The following is a 20,026-nucleotide window of genomic DNA, read 5'->3' on the forward strand; positions in this document are numbered from 1 at the left end:
CTGCAATCTGCATGACCACTGACTACAAATTATTAGAGACAAGAGGGAGAGGGAGAGGGAGAAAGAGAGAGAGAGAGAGAGAAAGAGTTATAAAGAGGGAGCGGGAATGGATGGATGGGAGAAAAAGAGAGGTGGGGGAGAAAATGGAGAGCAGACAGCAATGGAAGTGACAGTGACATTTGGTTTCATCTCTGCTTCTGGCCCACTGCCATTAGGTTTTAACCCCAAGCAGGGAACTAATAATAAGGCCTATTTATCAGCTCTAACCCCCAATCATCAGCTTTCACCACCATCTCAACCCCCTAAACACAGCTACAACCTACTCAACCAATGAAGCCCCCCATACATCATGAAACTAATAAAACCCACTGGATATGATAACTAAGAACCCACTATCTCACTGGAATAAAGACCTCCTCCGTTGCTGTCATTATTGAAAGAGATTGTGATATCTCACATCTAAAAATAGGACTACTTAATGTTAGATCCCTCACTTCAAAGGCAGTTATAGTCAATGAACTAATCACTGATCATAATCTTGATGTGATTGGCCTGACTGAAACATGGCTTAAGCCTGATGAATTTACTGTGTTGAATGAGGCCTCACCTCCTGGTTACACTAGTGACCATATCCCCTGCACATCCCGCAAAGGCGGAGGTGTTGCTAACATTTATGATAGCAAATTTAAATTTACAAAAAAAAGGCCTCCTGGGCCACATACAGCGTTCCTCAGTGAGTTCCCTGAATTCCTTTTGGACCTTGTAGTCATGACAGATAATATTGTAATTTTTGGTGACTTTAATATTCACATGGAAAAGTCCACAGACCCATTCCAAAAGGCTTTCCGAGCCACCATGTTGGGTTTTGTCCAACATGTCTCCGGACCTACTCACTGCCACGGTCATACTCTGGACCTAGTTTTGTCCCGTGGAATAAATGTTGTGGGTCTTAATGTTTTTCCTCATAATCCTGGACTATTGGACCACCATTTTATTACGTTTGCAATTGCAACAAATAATCTGCTCAGACCCCAACCAAGGATCATCAAAAGCTGTGCTATAAATTCTCAGACAACCCAAAGATTCCTAGATGCCCTTCCAGACTCCCTCCACCTACCCAAGGAGATCAGAGTACAAAAATAAGTTAACCACCTAACTGAGGAACTCAATTTAACCTTGCATAATACCCTAGATGCTGTCGCAACCATGAAAACAAAAAACATTTGTCATAAGGAACTAGCTCCCTGATATACAGAAAATGCCCGAGCTCTGAAGCAAGCTTCCAGAAAATTGGAACGGAAATGGCGCTACACAAAACTGGAAGTCTTCCGACTAGCTAGGAAAGACAGTACCGTGCAGTATCGAAGAGCCCTCATCCTGCTCGATCATCCTATTTTTCCAACTTAATTGAGGAAAATAAGAACAATCCAAAATTTATTTTTGATACTGTCGCAAAGCTAACTAAAAAAGCTGCATTCCCCAAGAGATGGCTCTCACTTCAGCAATAATGAATTCATGAACTTCTTTGACGAAAAGATCATGATTAGAAAGCAAATTACGGATTCCTCTTTAAATCTGCGTATTCCTCCAAAGCTCAGTTGTCCTGAGTCTGCACAACCCTGCCAGGACCTAGGATCAAGGGAGACACAAGTTTTTTAATACTATATCTCTTGACACATTGATGAAAATAATCATGGCCTCTAAACCTTCAAGCTGCATACTGGACCCTATTCCAACTAAACTACTGAAAGATCTGCTTCCTGTGCTTGGCCCTCCTATGTTGAACATAATAAACGGCTCTCTATCCACCGGATGTGTACCAAAATCACTAAAAGTGGCAGTAATAAAGCCTCTCTTGAAAAAGCAAAACCTTGACCCAGAAAATATAAAAAACTATCGGCCTATATCGAATCTCCCATTCCTCTGACAAATCAACTGTACATTTCGGTGTTCCTCAAGGCTCCGTTTTAGGACCACTATTGTTTTCACTATATATTTTACCTCTTGGTGATGTCATTCGGAAACATAATGTTGACTTTCACTGCTATGCGGATGACACACAGCTGTACATTTCGATGAAACATGGTGAAGCCCCAAAATTGCCCTCCCTGGAAGCCTGTGTTTCAGACATAAGGAAGTGGATGGCGGCAAATGTTCTACTTTTAAACTCGGACAAAACAGAGATGCTTGTTCTAGGTCCCAAGAAACAAAGAGATCTTCTGTTGAATCTGACAATTAATCTTGATGGTTGTACAGTCGTCTCAAATAAAACTGTGAAGGACCTCGGCGTTACTCTGGACCCTGATCTCTCTTTTGATGAACATATCAAGACTGTTTCAAGGACAGCTTTTTTCCATCTGCGTAACATTGTAAAAATCAGAAACGTTCTGTCTAAAAATTATGCAGAAAAATGAATCCATGCTTTTGTCACTTCTGGGTTAGACTACTGCAATGCTCTAATTTCCGGCTACCTGGATAAAGCACTAAATAAACTTCAGTTAGTGCTAAACACGGCTGCTAGAATCTTGACTAGAACCAAAAAATGTGATAGCCTCTCTACACTGGCTTCCTGTTTAGGTAAGTGCTGATTTCAAGGTTTTACTGCTAACCTACAAAGCATTACATGGGCTTGCTCCTACCTATCTTTCTGATTTGGTCCTGCCGTACATACCTACACGTACGCTATGGTCACAAGACGCAGGCCTCCTTACAGTCCCTATAATTTCTAAGCAAACAGCTGGAGGCAGGGCTTTCTCCTATAGAGCTCCATTTTATGGAATGGTCTGCCTATCCATGTGAGAGACGCAGACTCGGTCTCGACCTTTAAGTCTTTATTGAATACTCATCTCTTCAGTAGGTCCTATGATTGAGTGTAGTCTGGCCCAGGAGTGTGAAGGTGAACGGAAAGTCACTGGAGCAACAAACCGCCCTTGCTGTCTCTGCCTGGTCGGTTCCCCTCTCTCCACTGGGATTCTCTGCCTTAAACCTTATTACAGGGTCTGAGTCACTGGCTTACTGGTGCTCTTCCATGCCGTCCCTAGGAGGGGTGCGCCACTTGAGTGGGTTGAGTCACTGACGTAATCTTCCTGTCCGGGTTGGCGCCCCCCCTTGGGTTTATGCTGTGGGGGAGATCTTCGTGGGCAGGATGGTAAGTTGGTGGTTGAAGATATCCCTCTAGTGGTGTGGGGGCTGTGCTTTGGCAAAGTGGGTGGGGTTATATCCTGCCTGTTTGGCCCTGTCCGGGGGTATCGTCAGACGGGGCCACAGTGTCTCCCGACCCCTCCTGTCTTAGCCTCCAGTATTTATGCTGCAATAGTTTGTGTCGGGGGGCTAGGGTCAGTCTGTTATATCTGGAGTATTTCTCCTGTCTTATCTGGTGTCCTGTGTGAATTTAAGTATGTTCTCTCTAATTCGCTTTCTTTTTCTCTCTTTCTCTTTCTTTCTTTCTTTCTTTCTTTCTTTCTTTCTTTCTTTCTTTCTTTCTTTCTTTCTTTCTTTCTTTCTTTCTCTCTCTCTCTCTCTCTCTCTCTCTTGGAGGACCTGAGCCCTAGGACCATGCCTCAGGACTACCTGGCCTGATGACTCCTTGCTGTCCCCAGTCCACCTGGTCGTGCTGCTGCTCCAGTTTCAACTGTTCCGCCTGCGGCTATGGAACCCTGACCTGTTCACTAGACGTGCTACCTGTCCCAGACCTGCTGTTTTCAACTCTCTAGAGACAGCAGGAGCGGTAGAGATACTCTGAATGATTGGCTATGAAAAGCCAACTGACATTTACTCCTGCACCCTCTACAACCCCCCTAATTATTATTATTTGACCCTGCTGGTCATCTATGAACATTTGAACATCTTGGCCATGTTCTGTTATAATCCCCATCCGGCACAGCCAGAAGAGGACTGGCCACCCCTCATAGCCTGGTTCCTCTCTTGGTTTCTTCCTAGGTTCTGGCCTTTCTAGGGAGCTTTTCCTAGCCACCGTGTTTCTACACCAGCATTGCTTGCTGTTTTGGGGTTTTAGGCTGGGTTTCTATACAGCACTTTGCGACATCAACTGATGTAAGTAGGTCTTTATAAATACATTTGATTGACTACCATACAGTTTTGCCATCCCACTTAGACATCTTAATATCCCTGAGCAATATCTATCATCTCAAACACACACTTTTTTTTATATCCTTCCCACAATCCAGCTTGATCTTCATCCACCCCACCGCAGTATGTCCTTCAAGGGCTGCCATCCCTGACCCTGGCCGCAGACGAGAGGATTAGACCTCGGGCCTTGTATCCCATAGCGACACCGCCACTCAGCCATGAAGGCTTGCCCACAGACTGTGCCTGTTGCCTTGGCGATGCTGGAACGCAGCCACTAGGTTGGACCCAAGGCACAGAGCTCATCTCAATAGTCTGATGTGGTTTCCCCTCCCCTTCATCTGCACTGATCTGTAAAGGCAGAGGAGGTGACATCAACATGGTGGGACTATGTCTGCCGGGCATTCACTTCCACCACTCCAGTTGGTTCACGTCAGTACAGATTAAGGGAACAAGACAAGGAGAGGAAGACATTTTAGATATTGAGAAGCAGCCATGGTGTCCCAAACTACAGGGAACATACTCCCTAAGGGATAGATTGGTAAGGGGGATGGACGGATCAGAGGAAGAGCCAGTGAACAGATTGATGTTGTTGGAACCAGTCCAGACAGCACTGCCAAAGTTCAACCCTCAACTGAGACTCACTGAGGATTCATTAGAATCTCACATCACAAAAAGCATTATTCATAGACAGTCTACAGGTTGTATGTCCCTCGACAAATTCATTTCCTCACATAAAGCATACGCCATGATAACGGTCTAGCACTTGGTTCCCCAAACTCTGTCCTACCCTAGAACTACACAGCTGATTTAAATAATCAACGCTTGATGAGTTTGGGAAACCAGGTGCTAGACCGTTATCATGGCGTGGCTGCAGTGGAGCAGGTTGAGAGCTTCGAGTTCCTTGGAGTCCAAGCACACCAAGACAGTCGTGAAGAGGATATGACAAAATCTATTCCCCCTCAGGAGACTGAAAAGATTTGGCATGGGTCCTCAGATCCTCAAAAGGTTCTGCAGCTGCACCATCGAGAGCATCCTGACTGGTTGCATCACAGCCTGGTATGGCCACTGCTCGGCCTCTGACCGCAAGGCACTACAGAGGGTAGTGCAAATGGCCCAGTACATCACTGGGGCCAAGCTTCCTGCCATCCAGAACCTCTATACCAGGCGGCGTCAGAGGAAGGCCCTAAAAAATGTCAAAGACTCCAGCCACTCTGGTCATAGACTGTTCTCTCTGCTACCACACCTAATCAAATGGCTACCCAGGCTATTTGCATTGCCCCCTCCCCCTCTCTTTTACACCATTGCTACTCTCTTATCATCTATGCATAGTCACTTTAATAACTCTACCTTCATGTACATATTACCTCAACTAACCAGTGCCACTGCACATTGACTCTGTACCTGTATATAGTCTCGCTATCGTTATTTTACTGCTGTTCTTTAATTACTTGTTACTTTTATTTATTATTCTTATCCGTATTTTTTTAACCTGCATTGTTGGTTAGGGGCTCGTAAGTAAGCATTTCACTGTAAGGTTGTATTTGGTGCATGTGACTAATACAATTTGATTTGAAACCCTGGTTGAGCAATATATTTTATCTTGATCATCAAACGGTTGAATCAGAGAGCCTGAATCTGTGGGTGAAGTTCTTAGTGACCCGGTGCTCTTCCCTCATCCAATCCCCACTCCAGAACACTCTGCTCCACTCATCCACAGAGTTGCCTAGCAACCCACAGAGCCACTCAGAATACACATGTAATGATGGGGCGGTGAGTCGAAGCAGGTGAAACATTTTAATAAAACAACAAAACCAAGAACACGACACTAACATAAGGCAGAACGCCGATACACAAGAACAATACCAACTGGTGAGTGGACCTGGGAAAGTGACATATAAAGGGGAGGAAATGAAGGTAGTAGAGTCCAGGAGTGAATCATAATGATTCACAGGTGTGCGTAATGATGTATCCCAGGGCCGGTGGTTAACACTCTGGTGATGTCTTACGCCGGAGGGGAGGCGCAGGAGCAGATGTGACAACACAGGAACTTCAGAGCGCTAGAATAATGAATCCCCACTCTATCCCGGCATTCCTCTTCCCAACCGGAAGCACATTCACTGTATTTATATCTCCATCCATCTTTTTCACAAAGGGGAATATGTTACACCCCTTCCATGCACACTGGGTTGATGTGGGTTATATATCACATAGATAAATCCACAGTTGTGTGAGGACAGTGATAGAATGCTCTGGTATTTAGAATGCTGTACGGTAAAAGATGGTTCTGAATCACGTCGTCAAAATCCATATTTCAACAGACACAAAAGGGCTTACGAGACAGACGCCAGTGATGAAAGATTTTTAAATATATTTTTTGTATTTTTCCCCAATTCTGATCTTGTCTCGTCGCTGCAACTCCCCAACGGGCTCGGGAGAGTAGGTCGAGTCATGCGTCCTCCTAAACGTGACCCGCCAAACCACACTTCTTAACACCCGCCCACTTCACCCAGAAGCCAGCCTCACCAATGTGTCGGAAGAAACACTGTTCAACTGACAACTGAGGTTACCCAGCAGGCGCCCAGCCCGCCACAAGGAGTCGCTAGAGTGCGATGAGCCAAGTAAAGCCCTCCCCTAACCCGGACGACGCTGGGCCAATTTTTCGCCGCCCGACCGAACTCCCATTTGCGGCAAGTTGTGATACAGCCCGGATCGAACCCAGGTCTGTAGTGACGCCTCTAGCACTGCAATGCAGTGCCTTAGACCGCTGTGCCACTTGGGGGGCCAGTGATGAAAGTTTTAAACCAGCATCCGCTAACACTATTAGCACATGGAGTGCCACAGTACAGTCTGGTAGATCAATAAACATGCTGCCTTCAGCTACAGACAGCACTGTAATCCCCTAAAGGCAGGATTCAGTACAATCAGTAATGGCAACCTAAATGAAAACATGGCCCCTGGGGACCAGACAATAGAGCAGATTACGAGCAGCCTTGGGCGACAAACCTCTAACCCCCACTGTTGGCAGTCTGTCTCGCTCTCCGACACACACGGGATGTATGTACAGTACACACATGCACCAAAACACACATCTGAGGGGTGATAATTCCATTGAATCCATAACCCCCTACTGAGTTAGATTTTATTACATATTTTAGGGGGGGGGAAGGGAATCTTGGGCAGGGGAGAGGCAGCAGAATAGTTTTCTGGAGAATTGAACAAGTAGCCTTAGGAAGAGAAGACACCAAGTGTAACAACATATATAAAACAGTTATAGTTGGATCAGAAATGGAGATGGGTAACTGGGTACATAGTCAGTTACAGTGTAACTGCACAATACAGTACAAGGCCATTCCCACATACTGAAGTTCATCGATGCCGAAAACCACCCCATTTACTGTATGTCATGAAAATGTCTGACAATATTTAGGTGACACAGCCACGGCATGTGTCGGCATAACTGTTCATTTGTTTCCTTTCCCTGGGGGGCAAAGCTGCTTATATTTTCAGGGGCTGAAAGGGGATTACATACACCACACCAAAATATACACACCAAAAAATACACTGTGTACAACACATTGAATAAGCAGTGATATAACTTATTGGTGAAATTGTAAAGAGACATTGTATACACAGAGTGTACAAAACATTAAGGACACCTGCTCTTTCCATGACAGACTGACCAGGTCTGTCATGGACTGACCACTTCAATCAGTGTAGATGAAGGGAAGGAAACAGGTTAAAGAAGGATTTTTAAGCCTTGAGACAATTGAGACATGGATTGCGTATGTGTGCCATTCAGAGGGTGAATGAGCAAGACAAAATATTTAAGCACCTTTGAACAGGGTATGGTAGTAGATGCTAGGCGCACTGGCTTGAGTGTGTCAAGAACTGCAATGCTGCTGGATTTTTCACGCTCAACAGTTCACCGTGTGTATCAAGAATGGTCCAGCACCCAAAGGACATCCAGTCAACTGCGGGAAGCATTGGAGTCAACATAGGCCAGCATCCCTATGGAACGCTTTTGACACCTTGTAGTCCATGCCCGACGAATTGATGCCGTTCTGAGGACAAAAGGGGGGTGCAACTCAATATTAGGAAGGTGTTCCTAATGTTTTCTACACTCGATGTATAGACACATACCAAAATATATCACCAGAAAACACAGCAAAGTCTCAAACACTCCTATACGCACAGAGCAAAGCTACAACACCACTCTCTCTAGCCCCCACACAAACAAACATGAATGACAAGATCAACCTCCTCCTCAATACACACACAAAACCCAGTGACCTAACTCACACCCGGTGTACACAAACATCCAACACCTGGGCGTGCACACACAGCGATTCCTCTCCCTCTGTGCTCTCTGAGGGCTGAGAGGTGTTCTAACACTAAAGCCCTGGGTCTGAGGTCTGAAATGGAACAGTTAAACCCCACAGACCTTGGGGGAGGGGAGAGGTCAGAGAATGTAATGTTTCAATGAACAAATCATGGCCTCAGTAGCATGGGGAAAACGACCATCCAGAAAGTTACCCCGTATTCTGGTGTGTGTGTGTGCGTGTATGTGTGTGTGAGTGAGAGAAATAGAGAGGGATAAAGAGACAGAAAGAAGACAAAGCGAGAAAGAGAGATACTAATCAAGAATACCTGTTCACAGTATACATTTTAGTCATTTGCAGACACTTATCCAGAGCGACTTACAAATTAGCGCATTAATCTTAAAATAGCTTGGTGGGACAACCACATACCACAGTCATAGTAAGTACATTTTTCTTTAAATCAGAAAACTCAAAGCTAGTAAGGGGGAAAAGTCAAGTGCAAGTGTTAGCTCACGAATGGCATGGGGGGGGGGGGGGGAACAAGCCTACGGAGCAGCAAGAGGAACAGCCCCTCACTACCTTCAGGCTACGCTCAAACCCTACACCCCAACCGAAGCACTCCATTCTGAAACCTCTGGTCTCTTGGGCCTCCCACCCCTACGGGAGGGCAGCTCCCGCTCAGCCCAGTCCAAACTCTTCTCTGTCCTGTCACCCCAATGGTGGAACCATCTTGCCCGTAAGCTAGGACAGCAGAGTCCCTGGCGGTATTCCAAAAACATCTGAAACCCTAGCTCTCCCGCTTACTAGCAGTGACTTTGCTGATAGCTACTTTGAGGAAAAATGTACCTACTATGACTGTGATATGTGGTTGTCCCACCTAACTATCTTAAGATAAACGCACTAACTGTAAATTGCTCTGGATAATGCCTAAAATGTAGTGGAATGTGCGGAGCAGCGAGGTGAAATTGGAGAACTTGGGAAGGTTGAACACCAGCGGGCTGCAGCGTTCTGGATAATTTGCTGGGTTTTATGGCACAAGCTGGGAGCCCAGCCAACAGAGAGTTGCAGCAGTCCAGACGAGAGATGACAAGTGCCTGGATTAGGACCTGCGCCGCTTCCTGTGTGAGGTAGGGTCGTACTCCACAGATGTTGTAGAGCATGAACCTGCAGGAGCTCGTCACTGCATTGATATTTGCAGAGATCGACAAGGTGATGTCAAGGGTCACGCCAAGGTTCTTCGCACTCTGGGAGGGGGACACAGTGGAGTTCTCAACTGTGATGGTGAGGTCTTGGAGCAGGCAGGCCTTCCCCTGGAGGAAGAGCAACTCTGTCTTGTCGAGGTTGAGCTTGAGCTGGTGATGTGCAGACACTCAGCCCTGAGAGGGTGGAGAGGAACTGATGGTTCACGGTGTCAAAGGCAGTGGATAGATCTAGGAGGATGAAACTGAGGAGAGTCAGCTTTGGGGGTGCTGTGAGCTTCCGTGTCACAGAGAAGAGCAGTCTCGGTTGAGTGACCTGTCTTGAAGTCTGACTGGTTAGGGTCAAGAAGATCATTCTGAGATAGTAAGAGAGTTGGTCAGAAACAGCGCGCTCAAGTGTTTTGGAAAGAAAATAAAGGGATTTGTTTGTTTTGACATCAGAGTAGTCAAGTGGTCATTTCTCGAGGAGGGGAGTGACTCGGGCCATTTTGTAGTCAGAGGGGACAGATCAAATGTAATCTCACTAGTTGCAGGATTTAATCTGGAGAGAGGGGAGAAAGAGGCCAAAGCGTAGGGTAGTTCTATGTGAGAGACCAGTGGACTCAATAGGCTGAGTGAATGAGGAGTGGATGCCCTCCACCTTCTTTTCAAAGTGGTTGACAGAGTCGTCCACAGAGAGGGAAGAGGGAAGGGTGGAGGATTAAGGAGGGAGGAGAAGGTGGAAAATAGTTTCCAAGGGTTAGAGGCAGAAGCTTGAAATGTTCAGTGATAGAAGTTGCTTCAGCAGTGGATACAGAGGAAGAGAAGGAGGGAGTGAAAGGATGATAACTTCAGGATGACCTTTCCTCCATTTCCGCAGCCTCATTCTGTCAGCTCGCAGAGGGACACAGTCAGGGAGCAGGAGGGGAGGGCCGAGAGGTAAGGGGACAGTGCAAGTCATAGGACGCGGAAAGGGAGGAGAGTAGGGTCGAAGAGGCAAAATCAGGAGACAGAAGGGAGGAGGATTCAGCAGAAGGGAGAGATGATATGATAGAAGAGGAGAGTAATGGGAGAGAGAGAGAGAGAGCGAAGATTGCGATGGCGCATGACCATCTGGGCAGGGGTTGAGTGGGTAGGGTTGGAGGAAAGGGAGACAGAAAAAATGAACTAAATAGTGATCAGAGACCTGGAGGGGGGTTGCAGTGAGATTAGTGGGAGAACAGAGACATGGAGGGGGGTTGCAGTGAGATTAGTAGGAGAACAGAGACCTGGAGGGGGGTTGCAGTGAGATTAGTGGGAGAACAGAGACCTGGAGGGGGGTTGCAGTGAGATTAGTAGGAGAACAGAGACCTGGAGGGGGGTTGCAGTGAGATTAGTGGGAGAACAGAGACCTGGAGGGGGGTTACAGTGAGATTAGTAGGAGAACAGAGACCTGGAGGGGGGTTGCAGTGAGATTAGTAGGAGAACAGAGACCTGGAGGGGGGTTGCAGTGAGATTAGTGGGAGAACAGAGACCTGGAGGGGGGTTGCAGTGAGATTAGTAGGAGAACAGAGACCTGGAGGGGGGTTGCAGTGAGATTAGTAGGAGAACAGAGACCTGGAGGGGGGTTGCAATGAGATTAGTAGGAAAACAGCCTCTAGTAATGATGAGGTCAAGCATTTTGCCTGTCTTGTGTGTGGGAGGGGACTGGGAAAGGGTGAGGTCAAAAGAGGAGAGGAGGGAGGGGAAAGAGAGAGTTGGAAAGAAATCAAGAGCAGTGAGCCATCGTCAGGAAATGAGCCTATCAAGGTGTCAAGCTCATTGAGGAACTCTAAGGACACCTGGTGGGCGATGGATGTCAACAATCCTAAGTTTGAGTGGACAAGTGACAGTGACAGCAGGGAATACAAATGAGGAGACAGGTGAGAGGGAGAAAGGAGAAAATCTCCAGTTAGGAGACATTAGTAGCCCTGTGCCACCACAACGACCAGATGCTCTCAGACTATGAGAGAAAACGTAGTCAGATGAAGCGAGAGCAGCAGGGTTCTCTGGGGTGGGGTGATCAATGTCTCTATCAGGACAACAAAGTCAAGGGACTGAAGGGATGAACTCAGCGTTCTTGATCGCAAATCGGCAGTTCCAAACGCTGCCAGAGACCAGGAATTCCACATGGGTTGTGTGTGCAGGGTACACTAAATTACAAGGGTTGCAGCCAAGGGGTGGGGAGCATCTGTAAAGCCTACTGGGAGGAGTGAACAGGTATAGAAAACGCATACATAGTTGCCAAAGCTACAAAAAAGCAAAATTTGATCAGAAATTACTACGTAAGATACTCAAGTGAGAGTGGTGTGGAGCCTTCCTCAAACAGGTCGGCTGAACAGTCTGACACAACCTGAGGGAACAGGGGAAAGGGACTACTCTCTGTAAAAAGCAGAGAATGTGACTTGCAAAGCCAACAGCAGGCCAATAATGCTTCACACACACTAGACGCAAAACGTGCTGACGAGGCCGACGTCTTCAACCAGTCTACTATACTGTAAGTACATGTCTTCTATGCATTTTAATGGAGAAGTAAGACTGCTCTCTGGTGGCAATCAATGGTACTGCACTTACCCCCCCAAAAGCACAGTACCTTCTAAAACCTTGTTCCTGCTTTTCCTTACCTTATGGACCAAAGAAAGCATATTCAGAAATAAGATACTGTATCATCATTGTAAGATCGACCATGAATACACCTGGTTTTATTTCGGTTAATTACTTTATATGAACACTACACATGGAGGATGACTAACGACACAAAATAGGGAATGTTATGCTAATCGTATCATACATAATCAGTTTGCACGTTTGTCACTTTTGCTAACATACACAACCATGTAGAGTAAAGGGTAAAAGCACCGTCTCTCAGTATAAAAACACTACTAACAATATAACAACCTTTTAATTGATGCAACACTTAGAAATGCCTTCTCTTCCTCCCGCAGGGAGCGCTGCTTTCCTTTCTCGCTCTCACCATTTCCTGTCTTCATAATTGTCACTTGACAGGTGGAGTCATTCCTATGGGACATTAGTTTAAAATGCAGACAGATGTGCAGGTAGGCCTAATTCACATAAGACAAAATGCTAAATACAGTGCATTCGGAAAGTATTCAGACCCCTTTCCTTTCCCCCACATTTTGTTACGTTACAGCCTTATTCTAAAATGGATTAAATTAATTGTTTTTCTCATCAATCTACACACAATACCCCATAATGACAAAAGCAAAAACAGGTTTTTAGAAAAATAAATACCTTATTTACATAAGTATTCAGACCCTTTGCAATGAGACTCGAAATTGCGCTCAGGTGCATCCTGTTTCCATTGATCATCCTTGAGATGTTTCTACAACTTGATTGAACATGATTTGGAAAGGCACACATCTGTCTATATAAGGTCCCACAGTTGACAGTGCATGTCAGAGCAAAAACCAAGCCATGAGGTTGAAGTAATTGTCCGTAGAGCTCCAAGACAGGATTGTGTCAAGGCAGAGATCTGGGGGGGGAAGGGTACCAAAAAATGTCTTATGCATTGAAGGTCCCCAAGAACATAGTGGTCTCCATCATTCTTAAATGTAAAAATTATGGAACCACCAAGACTCTTCCTAGAGCTGGCCGCCTGGCCAAACTGAGCAACAACCCGATGGTCACTGACAGAGCTCCAGAGTTCCTTTGTGGAGATGGTTGGCCTTCTGGAAGGTTCTCCCATCTCTGCAACACTCCACCAATCAGGCCTTTATGGTAGAGTGGCCAGACAGAAGCCACTCCTCAGTAAAAGGCACATGACAGCCCATTTGAAGTTTGCCAAAAGGCACCTAAAGGACTCTCAGACCATGAGAAACAAGATTCTTTGGTTTGCTGAAACCAAGATTGAACTTTTTGGCTAGAATGCCAAGCGTCACGTTTGGAGGAAACCAGGCACCATCCCTACGGTGAAGCATGGTGGTGGCAGCATCATGCTGTGGGGATCTTTTTCAGCGGCAGGGACTGGGAGACTAGTCAGGATCAAGGGAAATATGAACGGAGCAAAGTACAGAGAGATGCTTGATGAAAACCTGCTCCAAAGCGCTCAAGACCTCAGACTGGGATGAAGGTTCACCTTCCAACAGAACAACGACCCTAAGCACACAGCCAAGACAATGCAGGAGTGGCTTTGGAAAGTCTCTGAATGTCCTAGCCAGAACTCAGACTTCAACCCAATCGAATATCTCTAGAGACGCACCCCATCCAACATGACAGAGCTTGAGAATCTACAAAGAATTGGAAAAACTCTCAAAATACTGGTGTGTCAAGCTTATAGTGTCATACCCAATAAGACCCTAAGCTGTAATCACTGCCAAAGGTGCTGAAACAATGTAATGAGTAAATGGTCTGCATCCCACTGCTGGCTTGCTTCTGAAGCTAAGCGGCGTTGGTCCTGGTCGGTGCCTAGATGGGAGACCAGATGCTGCTGGAAGTGGTGTTGGAGGGACATTAGGAGGCACTCTTTCCTTTGGTCTAAAAAAATATCCCAATGCCCCAGAGCAGTGATTGGGGACATTGCCCTGTGTAAGGCGTCGTCTTTTGGATGGGATGTTGCACTTATTGTAAGAGTAGGAGTGTTAACCCCGGTGTCCTGGCTAAATTCCCAATCTGGCCCTCATACCATCAGTCACCTAGTCATCCCCAGCTTACAATTGGCTCATTCATCCCCCCTCCTCTCCCCTGTAAATATTCCCCAGGTTTATTTTTATACATTTGCAAAATATTCTAAAAACCTGTTTTTGCTTATTCATTTATGGGGTATTGAGTGTAGATTGAGAAAAATAACAATTTAATCCATTTTAGAATAAGGCTATAACGTAATCAAATGTGGAAAAAGTCAAGGGGTCTGAATACTTTCCAAATGCACTGTAAGAACCCTCATTTTCCATTTTAAAATGTTTTCTCCCATTAGCTCCTACTGAATGTGACCCTGTTGACCCTTTACCCAGTAGAAGGGAGAGCGTTGCCATCCTGGTCATACTCATCCTCATGGTATGGCAGGCCCTGGTGTACCCTCTGGTAGTGCACCCTCAGGTTGCCCCTGTGGGCGAACCTCTTGCCACACTCCTGGCAGACGAAGGGTCTCTTCCCCAGGTGGACGTCTCTCTGGTGGGCCCGGAGGTTCCCGCTGCGGGCAAAACGCTTTCCACACTGGGTGCAGCCAAACGGCCTTTCCCCTGTGTGGACGCGGGTGTGCACCGTGAGCTCTGACGGAGTCAGGAAGCTCTTGTCACATACCAAGCAGGGGTACATCCTCACCCCTGTGTGGCGCAGCAGGTGCCTGCGCTGGTGGGACGGGTAGCTGAAGCTCTTGCCGCAGTACGGGCAAGTGTAGGGTCTCGCCCCGCCCAGTGTGTGTGCGTGACCTTGTGCGTGTTTCTGAGCGTGTGTGTTGGGGTGTGGTCTGACTGGATCCTTAGCAGCCAATGACCAGCGGTTCTGATGAACTAGGCCCCTCCCTCTGTCGTCTCTTGGTCTCAGGCCTCTCTGGGATTGGTTGGTTTGGTCCTGTGACTGTCGGGGCTCTCTCTGCTCTAGTACCTGGTCTGGGCTCTGGTCCAGGAAGCTTGGATCCTGAAGCTCTAGAGGAACCCCACTGGCCCAGGGGTCAAGCCCAGGAGACCTGTGGTCGGGTCTGGGAGAGAAATGTCCAACCCGGGGGCCATGGAAGAAGGAGGTGGAGCTCTGGCTCTGAAGAGGTCTGGGGTCTCCCTCCCAATGGGATACTACCAAGAGATAGGAACAACATCATGAAGGGAGCTCAATACACTCATTCCAACAGTTCCACAAGTATAAAATACGATACAGTATGAACAGACAAGGATTATTTGCTCTAAAATCACAGCGTTTAGTTGCGATAGTTGTGGGCCAAAATGCTTGATTTTGCTTGCGGCAATTCTGACATTTTGGGTGGCAATTTGCAATGATTTTGTCACAAAAATTCGCTGACTGGGGGGAAAGTTTGTTGACGTGTTTGATTGAACAATTGTATGCAGTAAAAGTGAGGTGACTGGTTAAGATTGAAAGCCCTCTTTTTGTACTGAGGTGATTGGACAGTTTTATGTGCAAATGTTAATATTGATTTGACTGTTTTATGCAATACTAGTGTGTTGATTGGCCAAATTTGCAAGTCCTAGCATAATATACAAGGAATTGTTGATTTACCCAAAAAAAGAATCTATCGCAGAATCGCTAAATCCTGGGGGGACACAAACATGTAGATTGATTGGTTAAGGATTACACTTCCTTACACTTTGCCTTGGTCCCTGTTGTGTCAGACAAGGGTTCTCCCAGCCTCTGACCCCCAGCAGAAGAGCTCCTCCCTGGCCCTTGGCCCTCCCCCTCCACAGGGGCAGGGTGGGGCTCCTCGAACTGTGGAAGAGGGCAATGTTTAAGCTGAAGGGAGAGAATAAAACATTAATGTGGGGGCCAGCATCACAGCTGTGTTAACAGCCTTTGAATAAATTAACCATTGAAAACTCAAAGCAGCATGACTATCTTTGTGACATAGAATAAAACAAATGAATTAAATAGAGAAAGACAGACATTCTTATTGTGTTAGAGAATGACTGACTGACCTCTTCTTTGATGGAGGACCCCTCCAGCTCAGTCCTCTCCTTTTTCATCCTGTGGGACTTCTTACACCCGCTGTCCTGGACCAGTGGGGGGGTCTCAGAGGCCGCATCCGAATCCCAGCTTGAACCTGAACAAACGGTGCAAGACAGACAACCAGACAGTAGTTTAGGGGTGTTTTCAACCAAAATGTTCCTAAGATCATTTTCAGATGAGACATCCGGTTTTCTTACCAGCTCTTGGTTCAGACTGCTGCCTAGGGCTGCCATCTCCTCCTGTTTTTCTCACCGGTCCTTCTACCACATCCAGTAGGCCCTCTCCTTCTTCTTCCTCTCCTTCCTTCTTCAGCCTCCTCTCTGCCCGCTCCAGCCTCCCCCTCAGGCCTGTGATCTCCTCTCCTCTCTGTGTCAGCTCCTCCTGCTGCTCACACAGACTGCTCTCAAAGATTTTGGCGATCTCACACACCGCTGCCGCCAGCAGGGAGTCCATGACGGTGGCCAGCTGGGCGTGAAACGTGTTCCTTACAGACTCCAGCATTGTGGCTATGGTGGTGTCCTTACCCCCTGCTCTGGGGGCAACAGGGGTAGATAGGGTGGAGGGTTACACCGAGTCCCAAGGAGAGGAGCACTTCTTTGCTGCCAATCAGGTGGGGTGGTGATGAGGAGGATGTCACTATGGTAGAAGATGGAACAGTAATTTATATAGATGTGACCCTCTGACATGCAGCAATGTTGGAGTCAACCTGGCTACATCCGTCTCCTCTCCAGTCCACCACACTTATCTGGATCTGAGCCAGTCTGTGAAGCATAACTAGCTACAAAGCCAAGTAGCCAACACCACACCCCTCCAGAATCACTGCTCGTTAGCTGGCTAAACCACTAATATCCAGTCTACATGCTGTTAATAACAGATGAGACTTACCTTAAAACAAACACTGATGACTGTGAAGAAGAGTGCAGCCAGGCAAATCAAGATAGCTAGACAGCTAAACAAGGGTAGCTCTGGATGGCAGACTCAGTTAACGTTATCTAGCTAGCTGGTTAACAAAGACGCAAGAAACCTGGAAGAGCCGTTACTGTATGTAGCTACAGTACTTGCTTTATTGGTCGAGTCATTTGGAATTCGAGTAGACAACTCAAACTCTGAGATTTCTGGATTTTTCAATTCACTAAAATGGCTAGCGAAATCTATGGAAGCGAGCCATGTTGATTCTCAGTCTCGCGAGAATGAGACGTTCTCCTCTACGGGATTTGCAATTCCCTAGCCGGGTAGATGGAGTGACCGCAAAAGGGAAATGAGTTTGGAGATCTAAAGCGTTTTTATTTTATTAACAACAAATCAATACAGGAAGTACATGTGGGAACACAAGTATATATAAATAATATACAAAGGACAATTGGGCTAGGGGCGGGGCTAGGGGGTACAATATCACATTACACAAGGACCTTAAGGGACATACATACACTTATAATTCTAACAGCTTTCTCGTTAGTAGAGTATTTAATTGTCTTTAAATATAGTTCAATTTCTTTTTGTAAGGTAAGATGTGGTGTTTTGATTGTAAATTTACATTTGTGAATATGAAATTCGGCCAAAATAATAATTAAATTAATTACATACAATTGTTTCAGCTTATTTCTATCGTAGGTAAAGAATCCAAGCAGTACATCTCTCCACAATAGTGTAAGATCTTCATAAATGTGTTAAATTATAAATCTACTGATGTCTTGCCACAGTTTCCTTACATGAATACAATGCCAAAAAAGATGCAACACTGTTTCTGGGTGGTCATTACAAAAGGTACAATTTGAGTTTATGTTTTCCTTAAACTTCTTCATATAGTGGTTAGCAGGATAATATTTATGACCAATTTGAAAGGAAACTTCCTTAATTTTGTTAACAAGTAGGTATGTGTGTGCCAACATCCAAACTTTTTCCCAACAGATATTATCAATACATCTGTTCCAATAAGGCATGACATAAGGTATAGATACAACATCCTGCTGAAACAAGGTTCGTATCGCTCTGTTGTTGAATGGACCAAAAGAGAAACAAATCTTTCCTACTGATGAGTCAACAGGGTTAATGGAAGGTAGGCTCTGAGGGTCAGGTCTTGACACATTCCTGAATAATAAAGCAACACCTGAAGGAATGGCATGTAAAACAATTGCAAAATCTTTAGGTGTTACAGGGACCTTGTAAAGTGATAAGAATTCCTCATAACTAAGTAAAAAACCCTCTGCATTTACCAGTTGGCTCACCAATAGGATATTATTTACCAGTTGGCTCACCAATAGGATATTATTTACCAGTTGGCTCACCAATAGGATATTATTTCGGAACCAATATTCTAAAAACAAAGAAGTATTTTATACAATATATCCTGATTATTCCATATATAATATCTGTGTGGAGAAAAATTATGCTTATAAATTAAGGACCATGACAAGTAAACCTGCCGATGAAAAGCAGAAAGTTTCACTGGAACTTTGTCAATATTATAATTGCAAACCAACATGAGGTTAAGGCGACCAAAAGTAGAAAAGACATAATGTGGAATAAAATTCCCCATAGAAGTGGGTCTTCTTAGGAATTGTTTTATCCAATTGATCTTAAAATATTATTTAAGGTAGTAAAGTCCAAGAAATTCAGCCCACCATACTCATACGTGTTCATTACAACAGTTTTCCTAATGTAATGGGTACGGTTTTTCCACAGAAAGTTGAAAAGCATCTGGTCTATCTTGCTTATTTTACCATCAAGATATAAAGATTGAGCGCCATATGTTAGTCTAGAGAAACCTTCAGCCTTGGTTATTAGGACTCTTCCTTTTAAAGATAAGTCCCTCTGTAGCCACTGATTTAGCTGGGTTGTTTTAATAAGAGGGTTAAAATTTAGTAAGCCTCTAGACTTCTGATCCTTGGTAATGGTTATGCCTAAATATGTAAGTTTTCCTTTTACTGGAATACCATAATATGAAGGTGTCACACAATCTTTGACAGCCATGAGTTCACATTTATTAATGTTAAGATATAAACCAGACGCTTTGGAAAAGGATTGTATCACATTGATCGATATGGGACTCTGACTGGCGTCTTTCAGAAAAAGTGTAGTATCGTCAGCCAGCTGGCTTATAATAATTTATTTACCAGCTATGGAAATACCTTGTACAGGACTATTATTTAAAGAATTTGTAATAAGTTTGGTGATTAATAAAAGCAGATACGGAGAGATAGGACAACCTTGCCTAATTCCTCTCTTTAACTCAAATCTAGGTGAGGTGCCATATTTCAATTTGATAGAGCTGTTACCATTTGTAGAGTCTTAATAGCCTTACAAAACAAATCCCCAAAACCAAATTTCTCAAGGGAGTGGAAGAGGAACAGATGCTCTACTGTGACAAATACTTTATAAAAAACAAAAAATAATATGAAGCTATCCTCGGTTATTAGGTCTGAGTAGTCAAGTGTGTCTAATACTAGACTGATATTGTTAGAAATATGTATGTTCGTCATAAAGCCAGACTGTGTTTCATCAATGATTGCATCCAGGACTTCTTTATTTATTTGTGCAAGCAGTAAGGCTAATATCTTATTCATTATTAAGAAGACAAATTGGACGCCAGTTATCGATGAGCAGCACTTATTTTTTAGCCTTAGGTATCAGTGTTATTAACCCCTGACTCATTGTAGGAGGGAGAAGATTGTTTTTAATACTCTCTAAACAGACTTCAAATAGGAAGGGAGCTACTTGTACAGAAAATAATTTGTAAAATTCTGAAGTAATTCCATCAACACCTGGAGATCTAAAGCACAGACAAGTCACAGG

At 45.1% G+C, this 20,026-nt stretch overlaps 1 protein-coding gene across 3 annotated transcripts; it reads right to left on the reverse strand.

Moving 5' to 3' along the window:
* Positions 1 to 14,321: 14,321 nt before the first annotated feature.
* Positions 14,322 to 17,431, reverse strand: LOC106611897 (zinc finger protein 500). Of its 3 annotated transcripts, none has more exons than XM_045724014.1 (5): positions 17,120 to 17,431; positions 16,432 to 16,766; positions 16,204 to 16,328; positions 15,877 to 16,021; positions 14,322 to 15,351 (listed from the first exon to the last, which is right to left on the reverse strand). In XM_045724014.1, exons 2-5 carry the CDS (start codon positions 16,733 to 16,735, stop codon positions 14,567 to 14,569), a joined length of 1,359 nt encoding a protein of 452 aa, XP_045579970.1. In that variant the 5' UTR covers positions 16,736 to 16,766; positions 17,120 to 17,431; the 3' UTR covers positions 14,322 to 14,566. The 3 variants fall into 3 exon arrangements, with proteins under 3 accessions (XP_045579970.1, XP_014068020.2, XP_014068021.1); XM_014212545.2 differs by having other exon boundaries at positions 14,324 to 15,351; positions 15,877 to 15,997; positions 16,432 to 16,870; positions 17,120 to 17,430; XM_014212546.2 differs by having other exon boundaries at positions 14,326 to 15,351; positions 16,432 to 16,870; positions 17,120 to 17,430.
* Positions 17,432 to 20,026: the final 2,595 nt, after the last annotated feature.

Source organism: Salmo salar, chromosome ssa09 (genome assembly GCF_905237065.1).
Source record: "Salmo salar chromosome ssa09, Ssal_v3.1, whole genome shotgun sequence".
NCBI classification, from domain to species: Eukaryota; Metazoa; Chordata; class Actinopteri; order Salmoniformes; family Salmonidae; genus Salmo; species Salmo salar.

Coding starts and splice junctions, on each gene's coding strand:
- LOC106611897 (XM_045724014.1), bottom strand. CDS start 16,735: ATGCTGGAGTCTGTAAGGAACACGTTTCACGCCCAGCTGGCCACCGTC. Junction 16,329..16,431: donor GCAGTCTGAACCAAGAGCTG/GTAAGAAAACCG, acceptor CCGTTTGTTCAG/GTTCAAGCTGGGATTCGGAT. Junction 16,022..16,203: donor GGTCCTCCATCAAAGAAGAG/GTCAGTCAGTCA, acceptor CTCTCCCTTCAG/CTTAAACATTGCCCTCTTCC.